This window comes from Aphelocoma coerulescens, chromosome 2 (assembly GCF_041296385.1).
Source record: "Aphelocoma coerulescens isolate FSJ_1873_10779 chromosome 2, UR_Acoe_1.0, whole genome shotgun sequence".
In the NCBI taxonomy this organism is placed as follows: Eukaryota; Metazoa; Chordata; class Aves; order Passeriformes; family Corvidae; genus Aphelocoma; species Aphelocoma coerulescens.
The window spans coordinates 72,625,309-72,647,561 of NC_091015.1; the positions used below are offsets into that span (position 1 = coordinate 72,625,309).

The following is a 22,253-nucleotide window of genomic DNA, read 5'->3' on the forward strand; positions in this document are numbered from 1 at the left end:
ATCTCACTAAAGGTTTTTATCTTATCAGAAAAAAAACAACATTTGAAAATATTTATTACATTTTACAGTTCTCACTTTCAGGACACTTGTATTTTCTGCTAGAACATACCCCACTTTTCAGCCTAATATGTGTAAATGTTAGTATTTCTTCCTTTAGGGAAAAACTCAATCTTGAAAACAGTACCAATAAAACAATCTCTTTGGCATTTGTCTTGCCATTAACAAAACATAACAGAGCAGAAATATTCCAAGGAGAAGGCAAAGACCAGTTACCTACCTACAGACCACATCAGAGAAGATAAGTTACCTACATGTAATCACGTGGTGGCCTATGCAAGCACTGAACTATGATGTGTTTTATGTCAGCAGTATCCAAACATCCTTGAGGCCTGCATCTTTCAGCCAGTAGTTCATGTAATGACAGGATGAGGCTCAGATCACCTCAGAGTCCACTGACTGGACCTAACCGAAGAACACAGCTAAATGGAAGGGCTAAATGCATAGATAACATATCCCAAAGTAAAATCTGTTATGGGCAAGTAAATAATCTCTCTTCTTCAGATGGACTCCTGCAGTCACTGCAAATAATACGAACGTATAGAAAATCTGAAGAAAGGCAAATTGTGTCTCTAAATGAACCAAGACTGAAGGAGAGCAGCTTTTTGCTAGGCAGTCTCCTCAGCATGGTAGCACTTAGCAAAGATGTAAGTGGTTTCAAATGTCCACTTCACATATAAAAAATACAAAAAATACAAAGGTATGATGCAGAGCGCAATTGTGTGAGGTTTAACTGAAGGAGCTATTAAAGAAGCAGCAGATGAACCCTATTCACGACTTTGTAACATTCCTCTCATCTACTGTGAGAGCCTGAGGAAACTGCTAACCTGCCTGAACTCTTCATCACCAGATACAAGATCTTCAGGGATTGCTCTTTAGGGTTCTCCCCTAACACAGAAAGTAAAATGCAGGCAGGATACAAAATAAGCATCTGTAAAGGAGGTTTAAGGAGAAAAGCAAGGCATACCGACTTTCCTAAAATAACTGAATGTTGGATATCACCTTGGAAAAGGACTTCAGAAATGCTACGTGGGCTACCATGCCTTTAAGGAAAACAGGAACAAAAAGAGAATCAATGATTAGAGCTCAAATCCCTTTTTCCTTCTAGCTAAAAAGCACGCTATTTTCCCAGACAAGGATGGTAGTGAACTCCCAAGAAATAATGAAACGCCTAAAATCCATTGTACATGTGCAAATGTAGATAGAAAGCTGTAGGACTTTAAAATCCTGTGCTCCAGAATCACAGCTAATAATTCCAGAACAAACTTGTTTTGGTGATAAAGGTAACTTTTCATTAACTGTGGCAGCCTGCAAGGCGCAGCAATGGCATCTCAGTATAACCCTGGGCTACAAGCATCTATCAAACTTGCAAAGGCACCTTTTCCCACAGCAAAAACATTTCTTTGGGCCTGCTTCAGGTTTCAGAACTTGGCAGAAAGTTGTACAAGGAGAACACACACTCTTGCACCCTGAGGTTGCGCCTCACCAAGCCTTCAAGTCTGGCTTTCTGTGGAGATGACGCAGGTGCTACTGGAGTAATTGAGAACTGTGAGTGATTTCCTTGACAAAACAACACACTGAATTTAGGAAGTAAATACTCCGAGGATGCCATTGCGAGTTTCTAGCTTAGGTCATTAAATACATTCTTGTTTTGGGGGAAAAAAACCCCAAAACAGCAAATCAGAGGAAAAACCTCAGGACAGAAGTTTAAAATGAAAGAATAAATTAATACCAAAAATTCATCAAGAGTATTAGAAGAGGATTTAAACTGAATGTGAAACAAGCTTTTGTGACAGGGTTAAAAAGTGAAAGGAGGATGCTCAGAGTTAATCAGAAGTCTAATGGAAGGAACAATTAATTTCTGTGCAAACTCTATGCATGGGATGGGAGCATATCCCATAGAGATGCTACATTACAAAAACAGAATTAAAAATCCCCAGCCATTGTAGCTGTATAAGCATAATCACTGTTTGAATGCACATTTAGTTCAATCAACAAAACAATTTTTTGTTCTTAAGAATTATTTGAACATTTGCTTTAAGAAAAAAATATGTTTATTTGCATTATTAATGAAAACACAGAAATATTATCTCATCACTTAATGTCATAATTACTGTACTTCACTTAAATGCTGTCAAGTAAAAGCTGTATTTTGTGAAAACATACGTTAAGAGACAGACTCCAGCTTCTGCTATTCTTGTAATGATGAAAACTCTCAAAATACCTCACAAACTTGCATTCTGTAGAAAATATAACTAAATGATCTAAGGTAACCAGCAGCAGAAAAGCACGTTATGATTTATTGCCATTAACTCCATATGATATTTAAGACATAAACAAAGCAGGAATGTAAATCTTAACACAATCACATCTGATCTTTTATATAAAATTTTAACATTTTTAAAGACAAAAACCAGACAACTAGGACTTTGTACAACTTCTTTTTGTACATCACTCTGAAATACTCCGGCAAAGCACTGTTCTGTTCCCTAAGTTTTAATAAATGGCAATAAGGACTCTTTGTTTTCCCATGGAAAAGTGTATCGGGTTAGTGTGGCAAGATTGTGGTAGTGGGGGATGCTGCAGAGGTGGAGTGTGCTACATGGAAAAAATACTTCCCTGGTCACAGCTGGGAGTCCAGCTGGCTGCCTTAGCCATTTCTAGGATTAAGTATGTGAGTCAGGTACTCCCCAAACCTTAAGTAAGCAGTGTGGGAGTGGTCATCCCACTGCAATGGAAAAATCATGGCAGTCTATTGCTCAAACCTGAACCATACAGTCCATCTCCCTGCCGCTCTCACTCTGCAGAGTCCGGGATACAGCCAGTATGTGACAGAGAGTAGATTTCCCTTCACCAAGCACAGTGGCTAAAAAATAACTCTGGGACACTGACACACACACACACACACAGAAATTCAGCAGCTATGATTGACCACATGACCCATTTTTCAGGTGCATTTACCACTTCTGTAGTAAGTTCAAGGTTTATGTTGAAGTTGTTTTAACAAAAATCCTTTAAGGGAGATAAATAGCTCAGATAGATCAGTATTTTTCTTTAATACAAAGCTTTTCATAGAAGACTGGTTCAAATCTGTCGGGGTTTGTAATGTCCAAAAGGTATTACCCCAGAGCTGACTGCAAGTCTGTATGGAATTGTGTTCTGATCTCAGAGTTGCCTCTCCTTTTAAGGGCCACGGCTCCTCCAGAGGCCAGCCAGGGAGGCATCTGACACAGCAAACCATAAGACAATTCATTTCTATGGCCTCTGGGTTTTGCCAATAAATATTTGCTCCAGATTCAAGACAAAATGGCTTACAATCAGCCACTCTAGCTTTATTTCTCCTATGTGAAAGGTGTTTGGACACACTAACATTTTCCATCTTGAACTTGCATCTGAATTACAATTTTCCAGTAGGTGGATTGAGAAGAATTTACATGCTTCTTGTGCCTTTACATATAACCATATTTGCAATACTGTCCTCCTGTTATGAAACAATTTAACAGCTGTACTTTGTCAATTACTCCTACTAAACAAAATGAGCATTCTACATAATGATGAGAAGCAAAATAGAAAGACAAAAATAATTACAAATGCATGAGATAAGTGGTTCAGCTGTGGAAAATAAACTTTCATCTGTTATAGTCGCTACTCTTATGCACAAACCTTTTAAGATTTCAGGTCTGTGATTAATTTGCCACATAATACAAAGTTTACAACTATAAATTTGATTCTCATTAAAAAGAATCATCAACTCTCGAGTACAATACACAGACCAATGTAAGATGCCCATGAACACAAAACTGAGCTTAGCCGAAGTAATCTGTATCACTGTCCCCAAATGGATGTACAGACAAAACTTCTGGGTAGCAGAATTATCATGCCTCTTGAAGGCAACAGTGTTTTAATTGGATAGCTACACTTTTTAAGAGGTTTAAAAGGTTTTGCATGTTTCCATTTCCTAGTTTTCTTCATTTAAGCAGTTTGTGTTTAAAGAAAATAACCATTAAAGGTTATAGAAGCATTGCCTTTTTTATTTCTTCATCCTTTTCGACTTATTTTCCCTGGAAGTTCGACACAAATGTGGATTCAAACAGCCATCATCAGCTGGCCAACTACTACCTTAATCAAAAACTCCTTTGTGCCACATTGTCGTACATTATCAGAATAACATGGCTTACAAAATGAATTTATTACCCGGTATTATGCCAAAAATCTGAAAAATTTATGCACTGAAATGAACAAATACTTTTCTTAAATGTATCAAATATGAAAATTTAATACCATCATCAGAATTTTCTGATGCACATCTGAGCACTATAAGGTGTACAAGTATCTTGGATTTATATGCATACTTATTTGCTACCAAAAATACTTATGCATCTTAATATATGTTTGGATATGCTTAAAAGCTCAGGAGCAAATTAAAACTGAGAATTACACACCAAATCAATCTGCTATTAAGCAAATTGACATGAATTAAAGTTATTGTTTTAAAAACAAATTAGACTCCCCTCACCGGGTTTTAAGTTCTGTGTTTCAAGACAGTGAAACACAATGAAAATGTTTATTAAGAAAAAAAAAACAAAGTGATTTTAGTTATTTTGTTTAAAACGCTAGAGAAATACAGTATCCCAGTAAGTACAAACAAGCATTTAAACTCATAAATATTAAATGATTTAAGACTTATTTCCACTACTGCATGATGCTTACAATTCCTTCCTTATATCCTTACTACAGATTTTATATCATTACTTCCAAAGAACACATTCTCGTACCTTCAGGGGGAAAAGAAAAAAGGGAAAAAAGATACCATCTTGCTACATTTAAGAAACTAAATTGGATGTACTTTACTAATTTCTACTCTATCATCTAACAATACTCCCACATTAGGATTTTACAGAAGAAAACTGCAGATGAGGCTGCCCAGAAAAAGGCAAGCCTAACCGTAACTGTGTACAGAAAGTATCACTCCAAGCAACTTCACCACTTATATTTAGTAAAAAGAGTAAGCCAGTTTATAAGCCAAGTATAATAATCAGATTAAATTGCTTTTACATTTAATAAGGGCACATATCTCTTCTTTCCAGCAATCATTCAAAAAATGATTCCTCCAAATTTTGGCCAAAGCAGAGCATCACAGTGTTGTGACCTCAAAGGATTTGAACTGCAAATGCCCTGTGTGCCCACTAAGTCTGCACTCAGCAAGCTGTGCTCATCCTGGGCACTTTATTTCCCAGGCTTCACCCTCCAGTTCTTACTATGTGAGTGGAATAGTAAAAGGAGAACCAGGAGGAAAAAACCCCAAACTAATCCTCTCATAATGATTCTCTTACCTCCAGAAAAATGCATATTATTTAGAAGAAGATGTTGCAAAATGGGAGCACCATGCACATCCTGCTTAAACAGGTCAGTATCCTGACCCAAACTGCTCCAGAATCCAAAGAAACTTCATATAAAAAATGACAGAGCATAAAGAAATTTTGAAATCATAGTTTCCTATACAGTATCTTCCCCAAAAATAAACAGGTTGAAGTTACATTTAGTGTCAACTATCTTCAAAGTAGTCTGTAAATTTAGAATTACTTTATGTTAACATTGCATCACATGACGCGCTTTGGACTTCCGTATTCTTATGTGTACATCCTCACACATGAACAACATTCTGACAAGATGCACAAACAATGGAATAACTATGAGCCAACAGCCCAGAAGACTGCAGTATCTTTAATGCATTTGCCATGAAAAACTATGGCCAGCAAATGGTGACTAGTTATTTATGAAGAGGCAAAATATCGAATCCTGTGAACCATGGCAGTAAAGAGGTCTCTCCGTGAACTGACTGAAACCTGATTCAACAATCTGTAGGACAGTGAAGACAAAGATTAAGAAGATGCAGATATTTCCTTCCCTCCTTCCATTTCCCCTCTAGGAAAGGTATATCTCCTTGCTAAAAAGTAAGGGCGCAGGAGCATTAGCTGAGAAAGGGCAAAGTGCTGTACAGGCCAAAATAGAAAGACCGCCCTCCTAAAACAACATTTAGCGTGGTTGAAGTCATGTTCCAGTAAAAAAAAAAAAAAAAGCTATCCTGAAATACCTAACGCTTGTCACTCCACAGGCAGTTCTAAAGTAAAACACACTTCTGAAATGTAGGTTGCTGAATGCTGATGTTCAAAATATCCTAATGAAATTAATGGATTGCAAGTGTTCAGCACCTTTGAAACCTCTCATCTACTTATAGCTCTTTCCAAGACCTTGTGAATCAAATGCAGGGCAGGAAGGGTTATAAACTTAGCAGAATCCAAATTTAAATTTCAAGACAACTAAAGACAACTAATCCTGTGACAAAAAGGAGCTTGTCCATCAAAAGCTACACCATGAAGCACTAGGGTCAAGCCTAGACACAAACTTGAATGTACCTTTGGGCTGTGGTGAAAAACACCTACATTTTAGTTTTTGGTGCTAATTCAATACCTTTTAAAGGCACTCAATTAATTTAAAACATTAAAAAAAAAAAAAAAAAAAAAGATATGTTTGGTAAAGTGATTAGTTCAGACTCCAAGAGCAGACAAGAGACAGAGTAGGGAGAAGAGTCTAGAGACTGAGGTATAAAATTACAGATAAGTACCAAATACACTCAGCAATTTCTTAGAAGAGAACGTCATACGGATTTTAAACAGATGACATTTGCAGTAGTCAGACTGACAGAACAGATGTGCTAAAACCCCTTAAAAAAAAGCCCAAACCTGAAAGACTTGTCAAGGTTTGTTAGGGACACAGTTTGCATGTCTGCAAAATGAGCTCAACAACATCTCTCTCTGAGAAACAAAAGTGCATTTTGAGAAAGAAAATGAAACACATTCACATTGAAAAAAAGTGCAGGAGTTGATATAGTCTACTTCATAATTACCTGCATTTTGAAAGTGAGTAGAAAAAGGTATATAAAAATAGTAAAGGGTTATTTTAAAATCCTTCTTCTCATTGCCTTCCAATTCTAGTTTCAGTAAGTGTCATGATAATGTGATGAAGACAATACTACTGCCACTAGGCTTGGGATAGCTTTAAAACTGCAGGTTGTCTGAAGCAGCTGCAAATTTGAGGATGACTCATTTAGCTGTTTATCTTCCCATGTGAACTTAGCAATATTCAGGAGCTTACTATATGGACATCTTTCACAACAAAATTATTTACAGTTACAAGTTTCTAGTGTTTGGAATTTCCTTGGTCATCCAAATAATAGTATTTGGGAACAAGCTTTTGGGAAGATGTTTGTTCCCTGTACATTATTTCAGTCAAAACTGGCTATTATAAAATAGAGACAATTTTTAAGCTGAAGACTTCAGAATGGTAAGACACTCACACAACACATACAGAAGGAGACAATGATAACCAGCTGATTGTTCACATAAGCCCTCATGGTATGTGTTAAGATGTCAAGAATAAAAAAAAGTCACAATGGAAGACTGGAACCTGGGAAAAAAATTATAGCTTGTAAGATTGTTCAGAAAGGCAAGAGCAGCCATACTGAAACATACTGGACTAAACTGTATTGAGAAAGTAGACTGTGAAAAGTTCCATTCAGACACACAACTACTGCTGTAAAAACTACTGTGACTAGGAGGAGAAAGCACCAGGGTCCACTTTGCTCCCAACCATGCTATTCCACCCTGAAGCAGCCTGACTAAGGCCCAAGCACATGCAGCCTGGTTACCACTGCAACAAAAGAGACAAAGTAAGGGCAGATCAAAAGAAACACAGCACAGTAACTGTTGAGCCTCCCCAAACCCCTAAGAGTGACCTAGGAAGCTGCTGAAGCTACCATTTGTCAGCTTAACTCCTGGGAAAGCAACAGGGAAGCAGGGAGCCTCCCTGAAGCCAGCTGTCCCAGAAGGACTCTGTAACACCTCCTCTCAATTTGGACAGTATCTCTAGTTTCCTCGGACAAGGCAGTTAGGTCTTGACTTTGCACTTGAATGATTAATTTCCTTCCAAGTTTGTGATTTGTTTTCCACTGCACACATTTCCTAGTTTAGGTCCTTTACTGCCTTTTTCCAGCTGCATGTAATTATGTATCTACATATGCTGAAAAAGCAAGGCTTGGTTACAACTAAAAGTAAGGGAGGCTTGGAGAGGCCTTCAAGTAGGTCTGATTTTAATGGAAAAGGGAGAACCAATAAAAAGAAACCCCAGAACTTTCTGCCTGACAGAGCTGTGTCTTCTTCTCTGGCAGCCCAAATTTGCTGTCGTTCTGATGATATTGGAAAGCTCCAATGTTTCCACTCTGAATTATGAGACAGTCTCAAATGAACAGCAGCAGCCACCTACAATTAATGGTATGCTTCTATCTCAGAACACAAACAAAAACTGGGAGGCAAACCCAGCTTTTCCTCAGCATTACACCGTTCTCCAAAACAGAAAGGTATAGTATTTCAGTCTAGCTCTAAATTTCCCTACTTTTTTATTTGTCTAGATTTTGGGTTTACCACTCTCTTATCAAGCAGCAGTAGGAAAGATGAATATTAACTTTGATGAACATCATAATCATTTCACAAACCAAAAGGGTGAGAGAATATAGTCTGGGCAACAAAAGCAAGTGACATTTGGAAAACACATTACCAGTCTAAGGACTTTTTCATGGGTATATATTCATATTGCTGATTATTCAAGCAATTATAGAATGTGACATTCAGATCTCAGGTTTCTTTAACTAAAATAGAAATTGTTTGCTTTTATCTTCAAAAGTAAATTTCAGGGGATTAAGTTTCAAAACTTCAAGATAATTAAAGCTGTCTTGCTCTTTTTGCAACTACAAACACCACCTTTCAGAAATATAATCTATGCTGAATCTTGAAAGTTGAGATCATTGAAAAACAACTCACATTTTGATATAATGACACCAAAATGAAGATTTTCTGATATAAGACTAAATTGGTCTCTGGATTAAATTTACTTAGCAGCAATTTCTAGAAGTCCTGTATTTAGTTGCAAACACACTGAAACTGATACCTCATGCAGGAATGAGTCTTGTGAATAGTGCCTGCAGACTACTGTATTAGTCCCCGGAGACCACAGACCAGGACACTAGTCCTTAGTCCCTACAGACTGTGTACACCTCCTACATTAATCAATACATTCTCACTTTATGCTGTTGCTCTCTAGAACAGCTCACAAATAAATTCTCAGTAAATACATCTATATCTCTCTCTATATCTATTTATACATATTAGATCTCCAGATATATGTAGACTGATGTAGCAACTGCTCAACAGTATTTTCCTAAATATTCGAATTTACTGAAATTTCTGTGCGAAGAAGTGCAAAACATGACAGAAGGAATTTCTGTAAAAAAGAATAAAACAAGCCTTCTGTACTTCAGTTTTTCACAGTCTAATGGATTTGCCTTTCTTGCTTTATATTCTATGCATTTTGCTATTGATCTTCATAATAAACCAAAAATGTTGTCACCTGGCTGGAGAGAGTGACTCTGAAATACAAGGAGTTGCATATCAAAAGCCAGCACTAGAATATCAATACTAATTTTTAAAGTTCATTTCTATTGCTCATGTCTGCAGAGAGTCCTCAAAAAGACGAAAAACGTGACGTTTCTAACTTCACAGATACAGAGTGTCAAGAATGGTCCATTCTTTTTAAAAAGTGAGTTTCAATATAAAGAGTACTCTGGAGTACTCTTGGAGAAATCTAGCTTCTCTATAAGGTATTCAGTACTTAGCAGGATATAAATAAATCCCCACTCTGAAGAAGATACCTCTTCAGTCACTCATGGCTCACCAGAGAAAGGCAAAGCATTTTTTTTCTCCTTGGAGAAAAAAGCCCCAGAGTGTTTTGTTGACCTGATTGAGAAAAAGATTCAGAAATCACTTGGTATATCTTTGGGGTTCCAAAACAAAAATTATGACATGGCTGTTTCTTTTCCTTTTTCCTTTCATTTTTACTTGCTGTAGTTAATTTTTATGTGCTTAGATGTTTGAATGCAAGTTATTAAACACTTAACTGAAAACCCTAACATTCCTTGATGTGTGGCTTTACTTCTTCAGCAGGTCAGCCTATATAATTATTGATTTACTAAAACTTTGGGTGAAGTTACTATCAGAGCAGATGTCACATTCTAGAGGCAAAGGTGACATTTGGAATCTACTGATAAGTCCTTGTACATTTTGTGTAGGAAGCTTCTAGATGACTTTATGGCCCCGGCAATAAAGGAAATATAGGGGGTTCTAATTTTGGTTTATTTTACCTTTTTGGTAAATGGGAGATAGAAATAATTCCTTTTGGCTATTAAAGTAGTTTAAACACATATTTAATTTTAGCTATTCTGGCTCTAGGCTCTGGAGTTGTCTGCAGCCATGTTAAGTTCTGGCAAATTTTGTGCTGAGATCTTTATGGGAATATCTATATGGGAATGTAATAGCCAGCTGTTGTCACAAGAGTAAAGTCTACAAATGAAGACTCTATCCTCCTAAGCACAAAGAAGAAAACCTTTCATTTTACAGATGAGCACATGTTCAAATATCCAAAACATTTTCTCTGCCTTGCATAGGTTCTCTATCCTGCTGCCATACGGTACAAAGAATTTTCCATCTTAATATCTGGAGACTATTTTCTAACAGGAACTACTAGATAATTTGGTAGTTTCTTAATAAGCAGGATAAATAAAGTTTATTATTCTTTAAAATCAAGACTTCAAACCAGTTTTCTTCCTTGTTAAGTTCACTACAAAAGAGCCCTGGAAAAAGACGTATGACGTACATTCCTGTATGCTCAGTGACCAGCTGTTTTAAATTTGGGTATTAAGTAATTCACTCTTTTCTGTGTGCAAGAGCTAAATGATTTAATAAATCCCCATATGCCCCAACATGTGCCAGCTATACTAGGTTATCGAAAATCCAGCTGCTGTTATGATAATAGCTGCCAATGCTAAAACTAGTGAAGAGAATAATGAATCAGCTTCAAGTCAACTAAGACATAAACTGACACAGTTCCACTTAAGATACGTGGCAATACAATACATCTGTTAATTAAAAACTAACACTGATCCACAGTCACATGAAATTTAGTGCCAAGAATTCATGGGCATTGTTTGTGGTGGAAAATTAATGCAAATCAACCTGTATGAAGACAAGCAGCTCCACTTCCATCAGTTGTCCTACATGCATAGGAATGTCCTATAAATTACACATTCAGTTTGCAAAAGAGATTCTATTGTGTCACAGTTTGCTTTTCTTTCTTACATATTACAATTCCCATGCAGCTGTTAGATGACATGTTTTACATAGCTAGACTTCTGAATTTTTCAATTACCATAAAAAAAATGATTATGAAAATGATTATGAAAATTTGTTGATGTACCAGTATTTTAACGCAATTTAAGAGTACAATGCAATCTAAGGTACACTGCCACCGCCCTTAAGTCATTGAACAAGCACACAAACAAAGGAAGCAGAAAGAGAGAAAGTAGCCAAACAAGGTGTCAGAAATGATTCTCCAGACACATATTTTCTGGACAATTGGTGCAGAAATATCCATTAAAATATGTCACTATTAACTTTTTAAAAGCTAAGAAAATACTTCTTTGGATATTAAATTATTACTTGTAGTTACAAAAGCTTTGCAGGTGGATGTAACTTCCATCTTGGTGTCAGCATAAGTAAATACATTAATGATACATTCTTTCATTTCTCACAATTAGCTTTGTTGTTAAGGGAAATAATTTTGAAATGAATCTAGAACTCATCAGTCCCATAAGCAAGATTAGAGTATTACTATATTGAAGTAAATTTACATAAGATATAGGACACAAAGTATTTATTAGAACAAACAAACAAACACAAAACCAACCCATTTACATTTGCTGGAGCTGGATCACTTCTAGTACACAAAGTGTGCATTGCTCAAAAGCCACATTAAAGACAACTTCAGTAGCTCCAACTTCAAGCAATCTATATATAGTAATTTATGTAAAAAAAAAATTCAAGAATGCATTATTTGAAAAAGATTAGGAATATATTGACAAATTAAAAGCATGTCATGCAGAGATTTAAGATGCTTATAAAAGCTCAAGCAAAGGGGCCAACCACATCAAGGGGCTTACAGAAAACTCAAAGACTTTGAAAGCTTAAAGAACCTCATTTTTTTTCATACCTTAATGATGAAGCTGCAAATAATTGTGTTTTCAGACACATGTTCTTGACATTGCAACAAACCCAACACCATCATTTTCTCAAATACTAGTAGACTTACTTTTCTTTAAGGAAATCCACAACTTGTTTGAAGTCTGCCACACAGTATTCTCTTTTCATATCCATGAGCACACTGTCAGAGGCTGACTGGACTGGTATGTGCAGAAAAGCATATACTCTTGGATGATTGAGAATCTTGGCCATTTCCTAAGAGTTATTAACAGGAAAAAAAAAAAAAGCAGCTTTAAAGCATTATGAAAATAATAGAAAAAACTCATTTAAATTAATAGATGGGGTAAGTAGCAGTAGCAATACTTCTAAAACCCAAACAATACTGAATTGCCGCAGCCCAGTTTGAAACTGTAGGGACAAGCGAAAATATCTGAAAGCAATTTTGTTTTAAGAGAAAATAAGAAGAAAGAAATGAAATGGAATTTCTTCTGAGATAGGGAACACATTCCCTATGTAGTATTGATTATGCACTTAAAAGAAAATTTTAAAGACAAAATATTGTGAAAATTGGTGAATTCAGACAGTGGCTGTTTTCAGAAGATGGCAAAGGTTAGCTGCTTTCTTGTCAGAGTGAAGTAACTTCTCAGATACTAATAAAAGAATGTCTATAATTGGAGCATCCCTAAAGTTGGCCAGCTGCTAATTAAGGTACACCTCAACATTTGCAAACCTGCACCAATACTGGTTTGAAATGTTACCTGTGTTACTTCAGAGAAGAGGACAGAAATTAAAAGTGCTTGGCTATAAAATGAATAGAATTAATCAGGGGGCAGCTTAAAAATGGAGTTAAAAACAGAATGTTATATATTTGATCAAATGCAAAAGGTCAGAAAGAAAAAAAAGTAAAGGCCATAGCAAAATGCAAAAACAAACCTCCTAATGAAAGACAAACCAAGCCCCCAGCTGAGGCTTGGCAAGGTGACAGAATGAACAGAATATGGTGGTCCCGTTTCTTTCATTTTTACTATTTACACAATTAAGGACATACAGTCAAGCAACAAAGTTCAAGTATTTTTAAAAGTTGAGACCAACCAGCATCTAGACTGTGTGCAATATGGTACCATACTGCTTGTTAATCTTTGTCCTGCAACAAATAAGTGAACTTGGATAAGGAACCATATTCCATAAACAACCAGGTCTTCACATAAGGTCTTCCCTTTCTCCCTGTGCTGTGGGCATACGGGAAACGGACTGGGACTGAGCACTGCTCTTCTGCCAGAGCATTCTGCATGCTCCAGTCAGGCTCACTCAGGCCATTTCTCCTGTTTTCTCTGATGGCACAGATACTCTGCCTGACAACACATACTGCTGCCATATTTAGTTTTTAAGATGCAACTATTCACAACTTTTTTTTCAGATCATTAATCAGCAATATTAGTCACACATCTAGATTTTCTCTCTGTATTTCTACAAGGCTGGCCCAGATTGTTCAAAGAAAAGGCAGACCTCCTCATGCCTTTTCACTTGCAGGAACCCAGCTTTTAAAAGCACTGATTTTTAGAACAAGAAAAAACCCCACTCTCTCGATACTCACTTTTCATCTGACAAACATATGTGTACAAAACCCAAACTCTATCAAATCACTTCTGGAAGCAGTTTTGAAAGTTTCTGTCTAAGATCCTATTACATAAATGTCTAAGAGAAGTGCTTACATTATTCAAGGCAACAGCTAGTCTATCTCAGGTATGTAAACTCAACATTACAGTAATGGCCATACTGATAATGGATGGCACACAATTTGAAACACAGAAAGGCTGCAAGCAGTGAACCTGGCTCTCAGTGGAAGCTGGAGGTAGCTGGTTTCATGAAAAAAGAGTGAAGAAAAGGCTACCACACGTCCACATAAATTTTGTGTCCAATTCAAATGGAACTGTACTTACCTATGCCCTTAATAACTGTAGATGTTCAGCTAGAATATTTGATCAAAATTGAAACTGTACAGAACAAGTACATAAAATTGGGAAACCTTCCTTTTTTATTTTTAAGCTTTAGAAAATCTTGTAAATGTAATTTATATGAAGCATCTTCGTAGTCATTTGTGATTTTTCTGCTTATCAGTAATCAAAAAGGCTTCTAAAATATGGGAAATACGAGCTGAAACTTAATCTATGGACCAAAAGCCTATTATTCTGCTTATCTCTTGGTTCCAAGTACTTCATTCAATCTTCATAAACAGATTTATGATTTAAGAGCGAATGAAAGTCATGTTTTATACCATGTTTCTGAATCTGCCAAGTTTTTAAAAATAACTCGCCCTAAAACATCGAAAAAAAAATTCTTTGCCACTTCTCTCAAGTTTTGCATCTTCTGAGTAACAGACTCTTCAATATGAGATCACTTTGTGAATTCTTTTTGAAAGTAATAAATCATTTACTAGAATTTCTAGATATGAAAGTGTTCTTTTATTCCAGCGTTTATAAGGCTGAGAAACATCTGACAGAACAAAAAACCAAACAGATTCACTGTGTTTGTTTGTTTGAGGTAGAAATATTACATTTAAAAAAACCCTGCCTTGTTTTACCACAAAGTTTTGATTTTTGAAGTCACAAATGTAGAAATTCTCTAGTTATATGAAAATGTCGGTTTTATTTCTCATATTCACCTTAAAAACTGAAAAATTTGCTGTGAAGTACCAAGAGTGAAAACCAAATTCTAAAAATCTCCAAAGTGTTTTCCTACCCAGAGGATTCAAAAAAACCAAACCACCCAACCCCAGAGCCACTAGCTGCTGATCTGACAGTAACATGCCGAATCCTGCTGGTCTCACAATTGATCTCTTTCAGGGGGATGTGCCCAAGAGGGAGCTGTTGACTGCACCTCCTGTAAGAGGAACTAAACCAATGGTGTCCAACAGCCAGTGTTAAACAAGAGTAATCAGAACTGCTTCTTCCAGTTATCCCCCATGTGAAAGAAAGAAAACATGTTTTCTGCAATCACTGTTGTCAATAACTTTCAAAATCAGGAACACAACTGTTGCCATTTAAAGTAATTACCCTTGGTTCTGTACTGATGGGACACAGAATGCCTGGCATTCATTAACTGAACTTTTCAACTATCACTACAGGTCCCCACATACAGTAAAAGCTACAACTGTAAGCTCAAAAACATTATTGCCTATTCCACTGCATCATTTTGGTTCAGAAAGATACTCCATATCAAAAGAACTGGCATTCTTTAGAAAGTAAATTGCTTCTCATGTGTATCAGAAATTCACATACAACACACACACAACCCATCTGGGAACACTAACACAGCTGTGTCTAACTAACCACTGCTGTGGTCACAGGTTTCAGGGATGTTCTGGACAGTCAAAGCTCCTCCTAGAGATGAGGAGCTTGCAAACAGCTCTTTATACTGTGAACTCCTTTCCTCGCTTGCTTTCTAGATCTAAAGCTACACAAAATGCGCTGCATGTGCTTTGAATCAAAGGTCCTACTGATAAACTGATTTCCCAGCAGGTACTTGAGGATTGTAACGATTAACTTTGTGAATTTAGCAGAACACAAATTATTAACATAAACCAAACCCAAGACAGAAATACCTGATAACCCACTGTTTCATTGGCATTCATTTTTAAGTACTGCTGGTGGTCTTAAATTTACCTTTTATAACCAAAAACTCGGAGTGAGCCATTCAAAAGGAAACACAATAATGAATTAAACAAAAGCTTTGCACAATCGCATCGGAAATCTGGATAAATCAATCTTCCAGACTTTGCACTGTTCAGATAGAAATAGCACATTCTAACCTGTAGCTTTAAGGCAAGATTGCTCCAGTCTTACCTTTTATCCTCCCTACCCCTAAAATAACTGAAGTTACTTTACCGCATAGATTTGACTAAATTACAGCTGCTCTGCACTGAACAGTCACACTCAGTCAATGCTGACAGATTTGCCCATACCACAGATTGCACACAGAATACCAGATTTCATCGCTTAATAAAACTATTAGTTAATATCCCAAAGAGTATTTGAAGAACATCATGGGCTAATGCATACTTGCACTTCACAGTCTCAACATTCTTCATGTCTCAACATTTTAAGCTTAACATCTGCTTCCTGTGGTTTTTTTATATTTTTTTTTTCTAAAGTGCTTTGAATTATTAGTTATAGTTACATATTTCAGTTATATTCTACAATATAGAATTTTATTTCCATTTGGAAACAATAAATGAACAATATTTTGAAATTGTATCACTGTGAAACTTTCTGTCTTTCATCACGACTGAAACAGCTGATTGCCTTTTCTCACTATTCCCTGGAATCTGATCATATGTCTATGAATGAAGGGATGCACTACACAAAAAATGAAATTTCATGTAGGAACTAAAAGATCAAAGAGCAGCACAATTTGCTTTAACCTGACTCTATAAAAATAGGTGTCATCTACATATGGAAAATAACAATGTATGTGAGACATCCTTTAGGATAGTGATCACATAGGAAATATTTTTTCCTAGTTCTTAGCAGCTGGAGTACATTAGAGCACAAGGCACATTACCAGAAAGATTTCTATCTAGTCAGTGTATTTTATCCTAGCAATTACAATACACAAATTTAAGCACCTAACCAGAAAATCACACCTCCTGTTAGCAATGATACCATGTGCAACCATAGAAAATTGCAGAGACAATAAACATCAGTATCTGTGCATCTTTATGTCAGTACCAGCAAGCTGTTCAGACAGCAATTCTGCCCTTACCTAAAGCAGGCAAAATCCAAGTATTTGAATTCTGTCTCATGTTTGAGTCACGATAATGTGAATAGCTTGCTTCCTAGCAAAAGGATTTTGTCCTCTGCCAGCAGTGACGCCCAGAGAAACTCTTGTTTTTCCATATGGAAACATGACAAAATGGCACTCCCTCAAAACTCCATCCCTTTGTGGCAGATGTTAGTTTGGGATATGTCACGAGGGGTGTCTGCTGACTGTTGTCTTTCAGAAGCTGAGTGGTGCCACTACCAGCATGGTCTGGATGAAAATCAAGCGGCTGTGGCCCATTTTGTAAATTCCTCTGCTGCAGTGCAGCTCAGGAACAGATGTGATCTTGTGATGCAGGCACAGGAATGATGACACGGTTATGATCCAGTCTGAAAAGCCCGTAGCAGTTTAAACTAATGAACAGGGAATTCTCCCCCCTCTTCCCACCCCCTGTGAGTAATGGGACTGTAAAAACCTCAGAACGTGTGGGATGTCCCTGAGGACACTGGTTGGAAGGCAATGCCTTTCCCTCATCTGTGTATTAATTGGGGGAGATGTACTGAAGCCACACGATGGGCAAGCTTAGTGGCAGCCCCTACCCCACGTAACATGACATGACATGCTCAGGTCTTTATCTTGTCATTAGGATAAAGGAAGGTCACACTGGAGCTGATAGAGGCCCGTGCAATTCTAGCCAATGTAATTTGAACCTTAAAATCAAATCTTTGGGTTGCCAGATGGAGGGCAAAAATCTGTTTTGTCATATGGGAAAAATGCCTTCTACATTACCAAACCTGGTATTAGCTCAGGCCACCCTTCGAAGTGGATATAAACCAGACTGCAAGCTGTGATCTGCTGATAGGAAAACTAGCCATGAGAGCCATATGCTCAGCCCTAGCTGTTCCCAGCTGTTCTCCTAGGTGTGGGATCTCACTACTGCTTCCAGCCTCAGAAAACAGACAAAACACAGCTAGCTAAGCAACTTTTTCTCACTCACAGCTATGTATTAAGCCTAATCTCTTAAAAAACCAAACCATGCCATACCAAAACAACCTAACATGCCTTCAAAAGCTTGCCACGTTTCTTTTATTAAACATGAGGACAAGCTAGCTCAAGTTCCTGCAGAAGAAGTGATATTCAGATAGTATCACAATACAATAACTGTATTTCACAGCCCAAAGCTTCAGCTGAGGTTGAGGTTTGTCACATCTCTTCCCATGAGTCAGTGCACAAAGGAAACACATAGCACTAAATACACTAAGTACCTGATTTGTAAACACAAAAATATCAAGAATTCTCTTACTCTGTTAGTAGGTATGTATGTTTCTTTCCAAGATTATACATGGTATACCCAAGAATAAAAAGAAACTTTTTGCACAGTACCACTTACTCACACTTTCTGACAAAACAACTCCTAGTACAGATATCTTAAACCTTGGTTCCTGAAATTCTTCACAATAAGCGAGCTGGCATCCCTATCACAATCTGCTTCCAATACTAAAGCAGGACTGACTTTACACTGGCTAAAATGTTAAGCATCAGCATCTACATTGAGTAGATTGCTTATTACTCAGCCTGTAGTGATCCATGAGCCCAATACGACTGAGCCCCGTGTCACCGAAACACAGCTGATTCAGTGACACCTTCAGCATTAATACCACACTAATTTCTGTGCACCAAGCAGTAAAATGGTTCAGTGCTTTCAAAGATGAGAACTGTTATTGTTGCTGCTGTAGCTATCATTACAATCCTAAAGAGACTTTGTGGAGCTTCAGAGCAATGTTTGTCCAGTTCCAAAAACTGACTCACTTTAAGGTAAAATGTACATTTCATTAATGGCTAGAGCGATGGTTTAATGACTTAAAACCAGCCAACCGAAAAGCTAATACTAATTCCTTGTGAAATTATTAATTCTGACATGCAAGAAAATATGTATTTTTTCATTTTCTCTATGGTCCTCTCTAATTTCTCATCATTAAGCACTCCTCAAATGAAATTTTTTTTCCCAAAAGTAAATTAATACTCCTTTTTGCAGTATGTATTAGAAACACATATTGGGAAGGTCCCTAAAAAGGTGATTTATTGTAACAGCACACTGCTACTTTAAATAACTCTCTGTCTCAATCATACTTTATGCTAATAAAACCTTGAAATTAATTAAAGCATAGAAAGGCACACACAATAGGCAAGTAGGATTGTCACACTACCTTTTTCATTTTCAGAAAGCTGAATGAGTGAAATGGGTTGCTAATTTCATCCATACTATGAATTTGTTCTCCCGCTCAAAAATGAGAATCCCATAGAACAGAAAAGAATTGATGGCTTCTGCTCAGAAGGAAGTCATAGAATGAATTGCACACCCCTCCAGAGTTCATCTGTACTGAGACAGTGCAATGCCAGGAAGCCTCTCTATTGTTTCCCTTCATTTCAAACAAGCAAGTACGATATCTAAAATAGCAACTGCTTTAGCAGGTTCCAGTGGAAGGAAAATAGTGGAAGGTTTTAATCAAAACTTAAACCTTTAGGCAAATACTATCACTTTCTTTTGTGAGCTGACCTAAATTTCATAGTAAAACAGAATAAAAATATTCCAAATCATAATGACGAGATTGATATCATAGAATTTACATTCTTCAGTAGCCCTGCACATTTAACAGAGCTAAACTAGTTGAATTCAAAGAATGAGAAGAGATTTTACATCTTTTCCTCAATTAACAGTGGTACAACAACCCAAAGCCAATATTATTGTGCAGTTTTATTAAAGTTTCTAGAACACAATGTATTTTATTTTTCTCATATTTAAAGAGAATATCTTTACCTCAAGAAAATCAACCTTTTTTTAAACAAATGCCAAAGCCTAATGAAGCAAGCAGTCTTACTGAAGATTATGTAGATGATGCTGCAAAGCACAGCGAATGTGACAGCTCATCTATCAAAGAAAACAAAAGGGTTTATGCATCTAAACTAGATAGAAGCTTTTGAAACAGCATGGAGAATAGTCAGTAGAACTTTACTTATTATAATATAAATAACTAGGAAAGTGAGATGTTATTTGTTTAACAATGAAGGCAGAAATATTAAAAGAACATGGCACAGTTTGTTATGCAAGCTCTACATTTGACAACAGCTTCTACCTCAATGCCTTGAAGCGCATGGCAACTGATAAAAACCCTACTTTTATTTAGCAAAAATGCAGTATCCCATATCTGCATTACCCTTTCTTTGAACATATTGCTCAATTAATGGTGATTTTTATTTTCTGCTAGTAATTCACCAGAAGTAAGCTCCAGCTCCAAAGGACTGCTGGGATGAGACAGTATTACAAGTAATTGACAGACAGCCTGACACTCAGCACAAGATTGAGTGTGGATCTGTCTGCATTTAAATACTCTTCGTTCTTGGGCAATCTAACGAGCAAGAGAAACATTCGAATGAGCAAATCATAATTAAGGTACAGCTAATATGCACAGATTTAACTGGTCAAGCAGTGTGCTACTTAATGTTAACCCCTTTTTGCAATACCAATTTTTATTCACAGATTATTAAATATAGAAGAGCACTACAGGCATGCATAAAATATTCTGTCTTGATGGAAAACTGAATTTTGCATAAACAAAGCCAGTGCTTTATGTATCTCATAGCATTTTTTCTACTAGTGTTATAAAGAACATGAGCTTCATTCCCAACAACACAAATACTCCCTTCCACATTGTCTGGAAGGAAACCTTTATTGTTCAAAGTTCCCAATTTGTTAAGGTTTTTGAGAGAACCCAAGATTCACGAATACAGCGTAAAACCTTCTGGAAGAGTAAAATGGGTTCTTATTTTGACATTTATTAAGCCAAATCATATTCCACCAGCTGGAAATGAACATGTCACCAAGCATTTACAGACGTTAGGATCTGCTGCGTCTGAGATGTTAAAATTCTAGATTAGAGAAAATGGTGTGACAAAATGTATCCCAAAGCACAGCAGATATTCATCCATTTCCTAACCCCATAATATAAAAAAATACATTGACTCTCGGGTGAGCTCATGTTCCCATGACACCATGTCTTAAAGAGTAATTTCAAGGAAATGTGCTGTTTGAAAACCCCAAAGACAAAGAACACTTTCAGAGGAAGAACAGGATAGACAGACTATTTTAGTACCAAAAAATAAAAAGCAGGAATACACAGAGTAAGCAAAGATGCACATACAACTTCCATAGGACAAATGAGCATTTTAACATAATACTAAAGGAAATAGTTAACATCCCTTCATACCCCACTTTTTTTTTTTTTTCTCAGAAGGACAGAGGCTACTGCCCTGTCCTCCTCCCTTTAGTACCTGAGGTTCCTTTCAATCATACTGCTAGCAAAACAGACACAGTTTGCACAGAGACAACTTTGTAATTACAGCAAGAAAAAGTTGCATGGTCCACCGAGTACAAAACACTACAAAACTCACAGTAATAAGAAGTCAGGGGCTTAGCTATTCATTTATTTAAATGTATGCTGCAGTTTTCATTTTTTCTGGTCAAATCAACAGATTTTAATTGGCGCTTTCAAAAGCAGCAGTCTATGAAAATGACAAAAAATAATACTAGAAACAAAGCAAATACATGCCCTAAAGTCCTTTTAATTCTTGAAATTATGCTGCCCTTTTATTTGCCATTGAGGAATGTGTGCATATTATTCCCTTTTTAAATGCATTTCAAATCAGTTTACACTCTAGGTTATTCAAAACTTGAGCTTATGCACAACGCTCCAAAACGCTTCATGCACTCAGAGGAAAAAAAGGACAACAAAGAAAAAAGAAAAGTGAATTAGTAATTTTACTGTAATACTGTAATAATTTCCTATGTGCTGTGTCAGGGCACGTTTGAGGGAGCCATCTGTAGGGTATCAGCTTCAATGAGGTTAAGGAACATAAACACCGAGCTGACATGAAAAATCAAAGCAAAAGAGCAAAGAAATACTACTGCGACTTGTGGTACACTTGGCACACCTTCTGCATTTAAAGACTCTGCTGCCATGCAGACTCCATCTCAATGGCTGGTGTATCACTCAAATGTCCTGAATTAATAACGGAGATACAGCCCACAGATGGCATATAGTATGGTTTGAGACAGACTCATTTTGACAGGTGACAAAGACGACTACTCATCTAGTCATGTGAAATTAAGCACTTACGGGAATGGCAGGTGTGAACTGCCTCCTTTATACAGATTTGGAAGCATCCCATCACTCACAGAAAGTGCCGTACTAAAATCCCAGACAACTCTGGGATTATGTTAAATCCACAAAGGAC

The 22,253-nt window shown here is 36.8% G+C and overlaps 1 protein-coding gene across 6 annotated transcripts in view; it reads right to left on the reverse strand.

The window, feature by feature from the left end:
- Positions 1-22,253, reverse strand: part of CDKAL1 (CDK5 regulatory subunit associated protein 1 like 1) — a 383,689-nt gene that overhangs the window by 125,940 nt on the left and 235,496 nt on the right. For all 6 annotated transcript variants that reach the window (XM_069007992.1, XM_069007993.1, XM_069007996.1 and 3 more), the window contains exon 11: positions 12,313-12,458. In XM_069007992.1, coding sequence (XP_068864093.1) covers positions 12,313-12,458 — 146 coding nt within the window. The remainder of the gene's footprint in view (positions 1-12,312; positions 12,459-22,253) is intronic.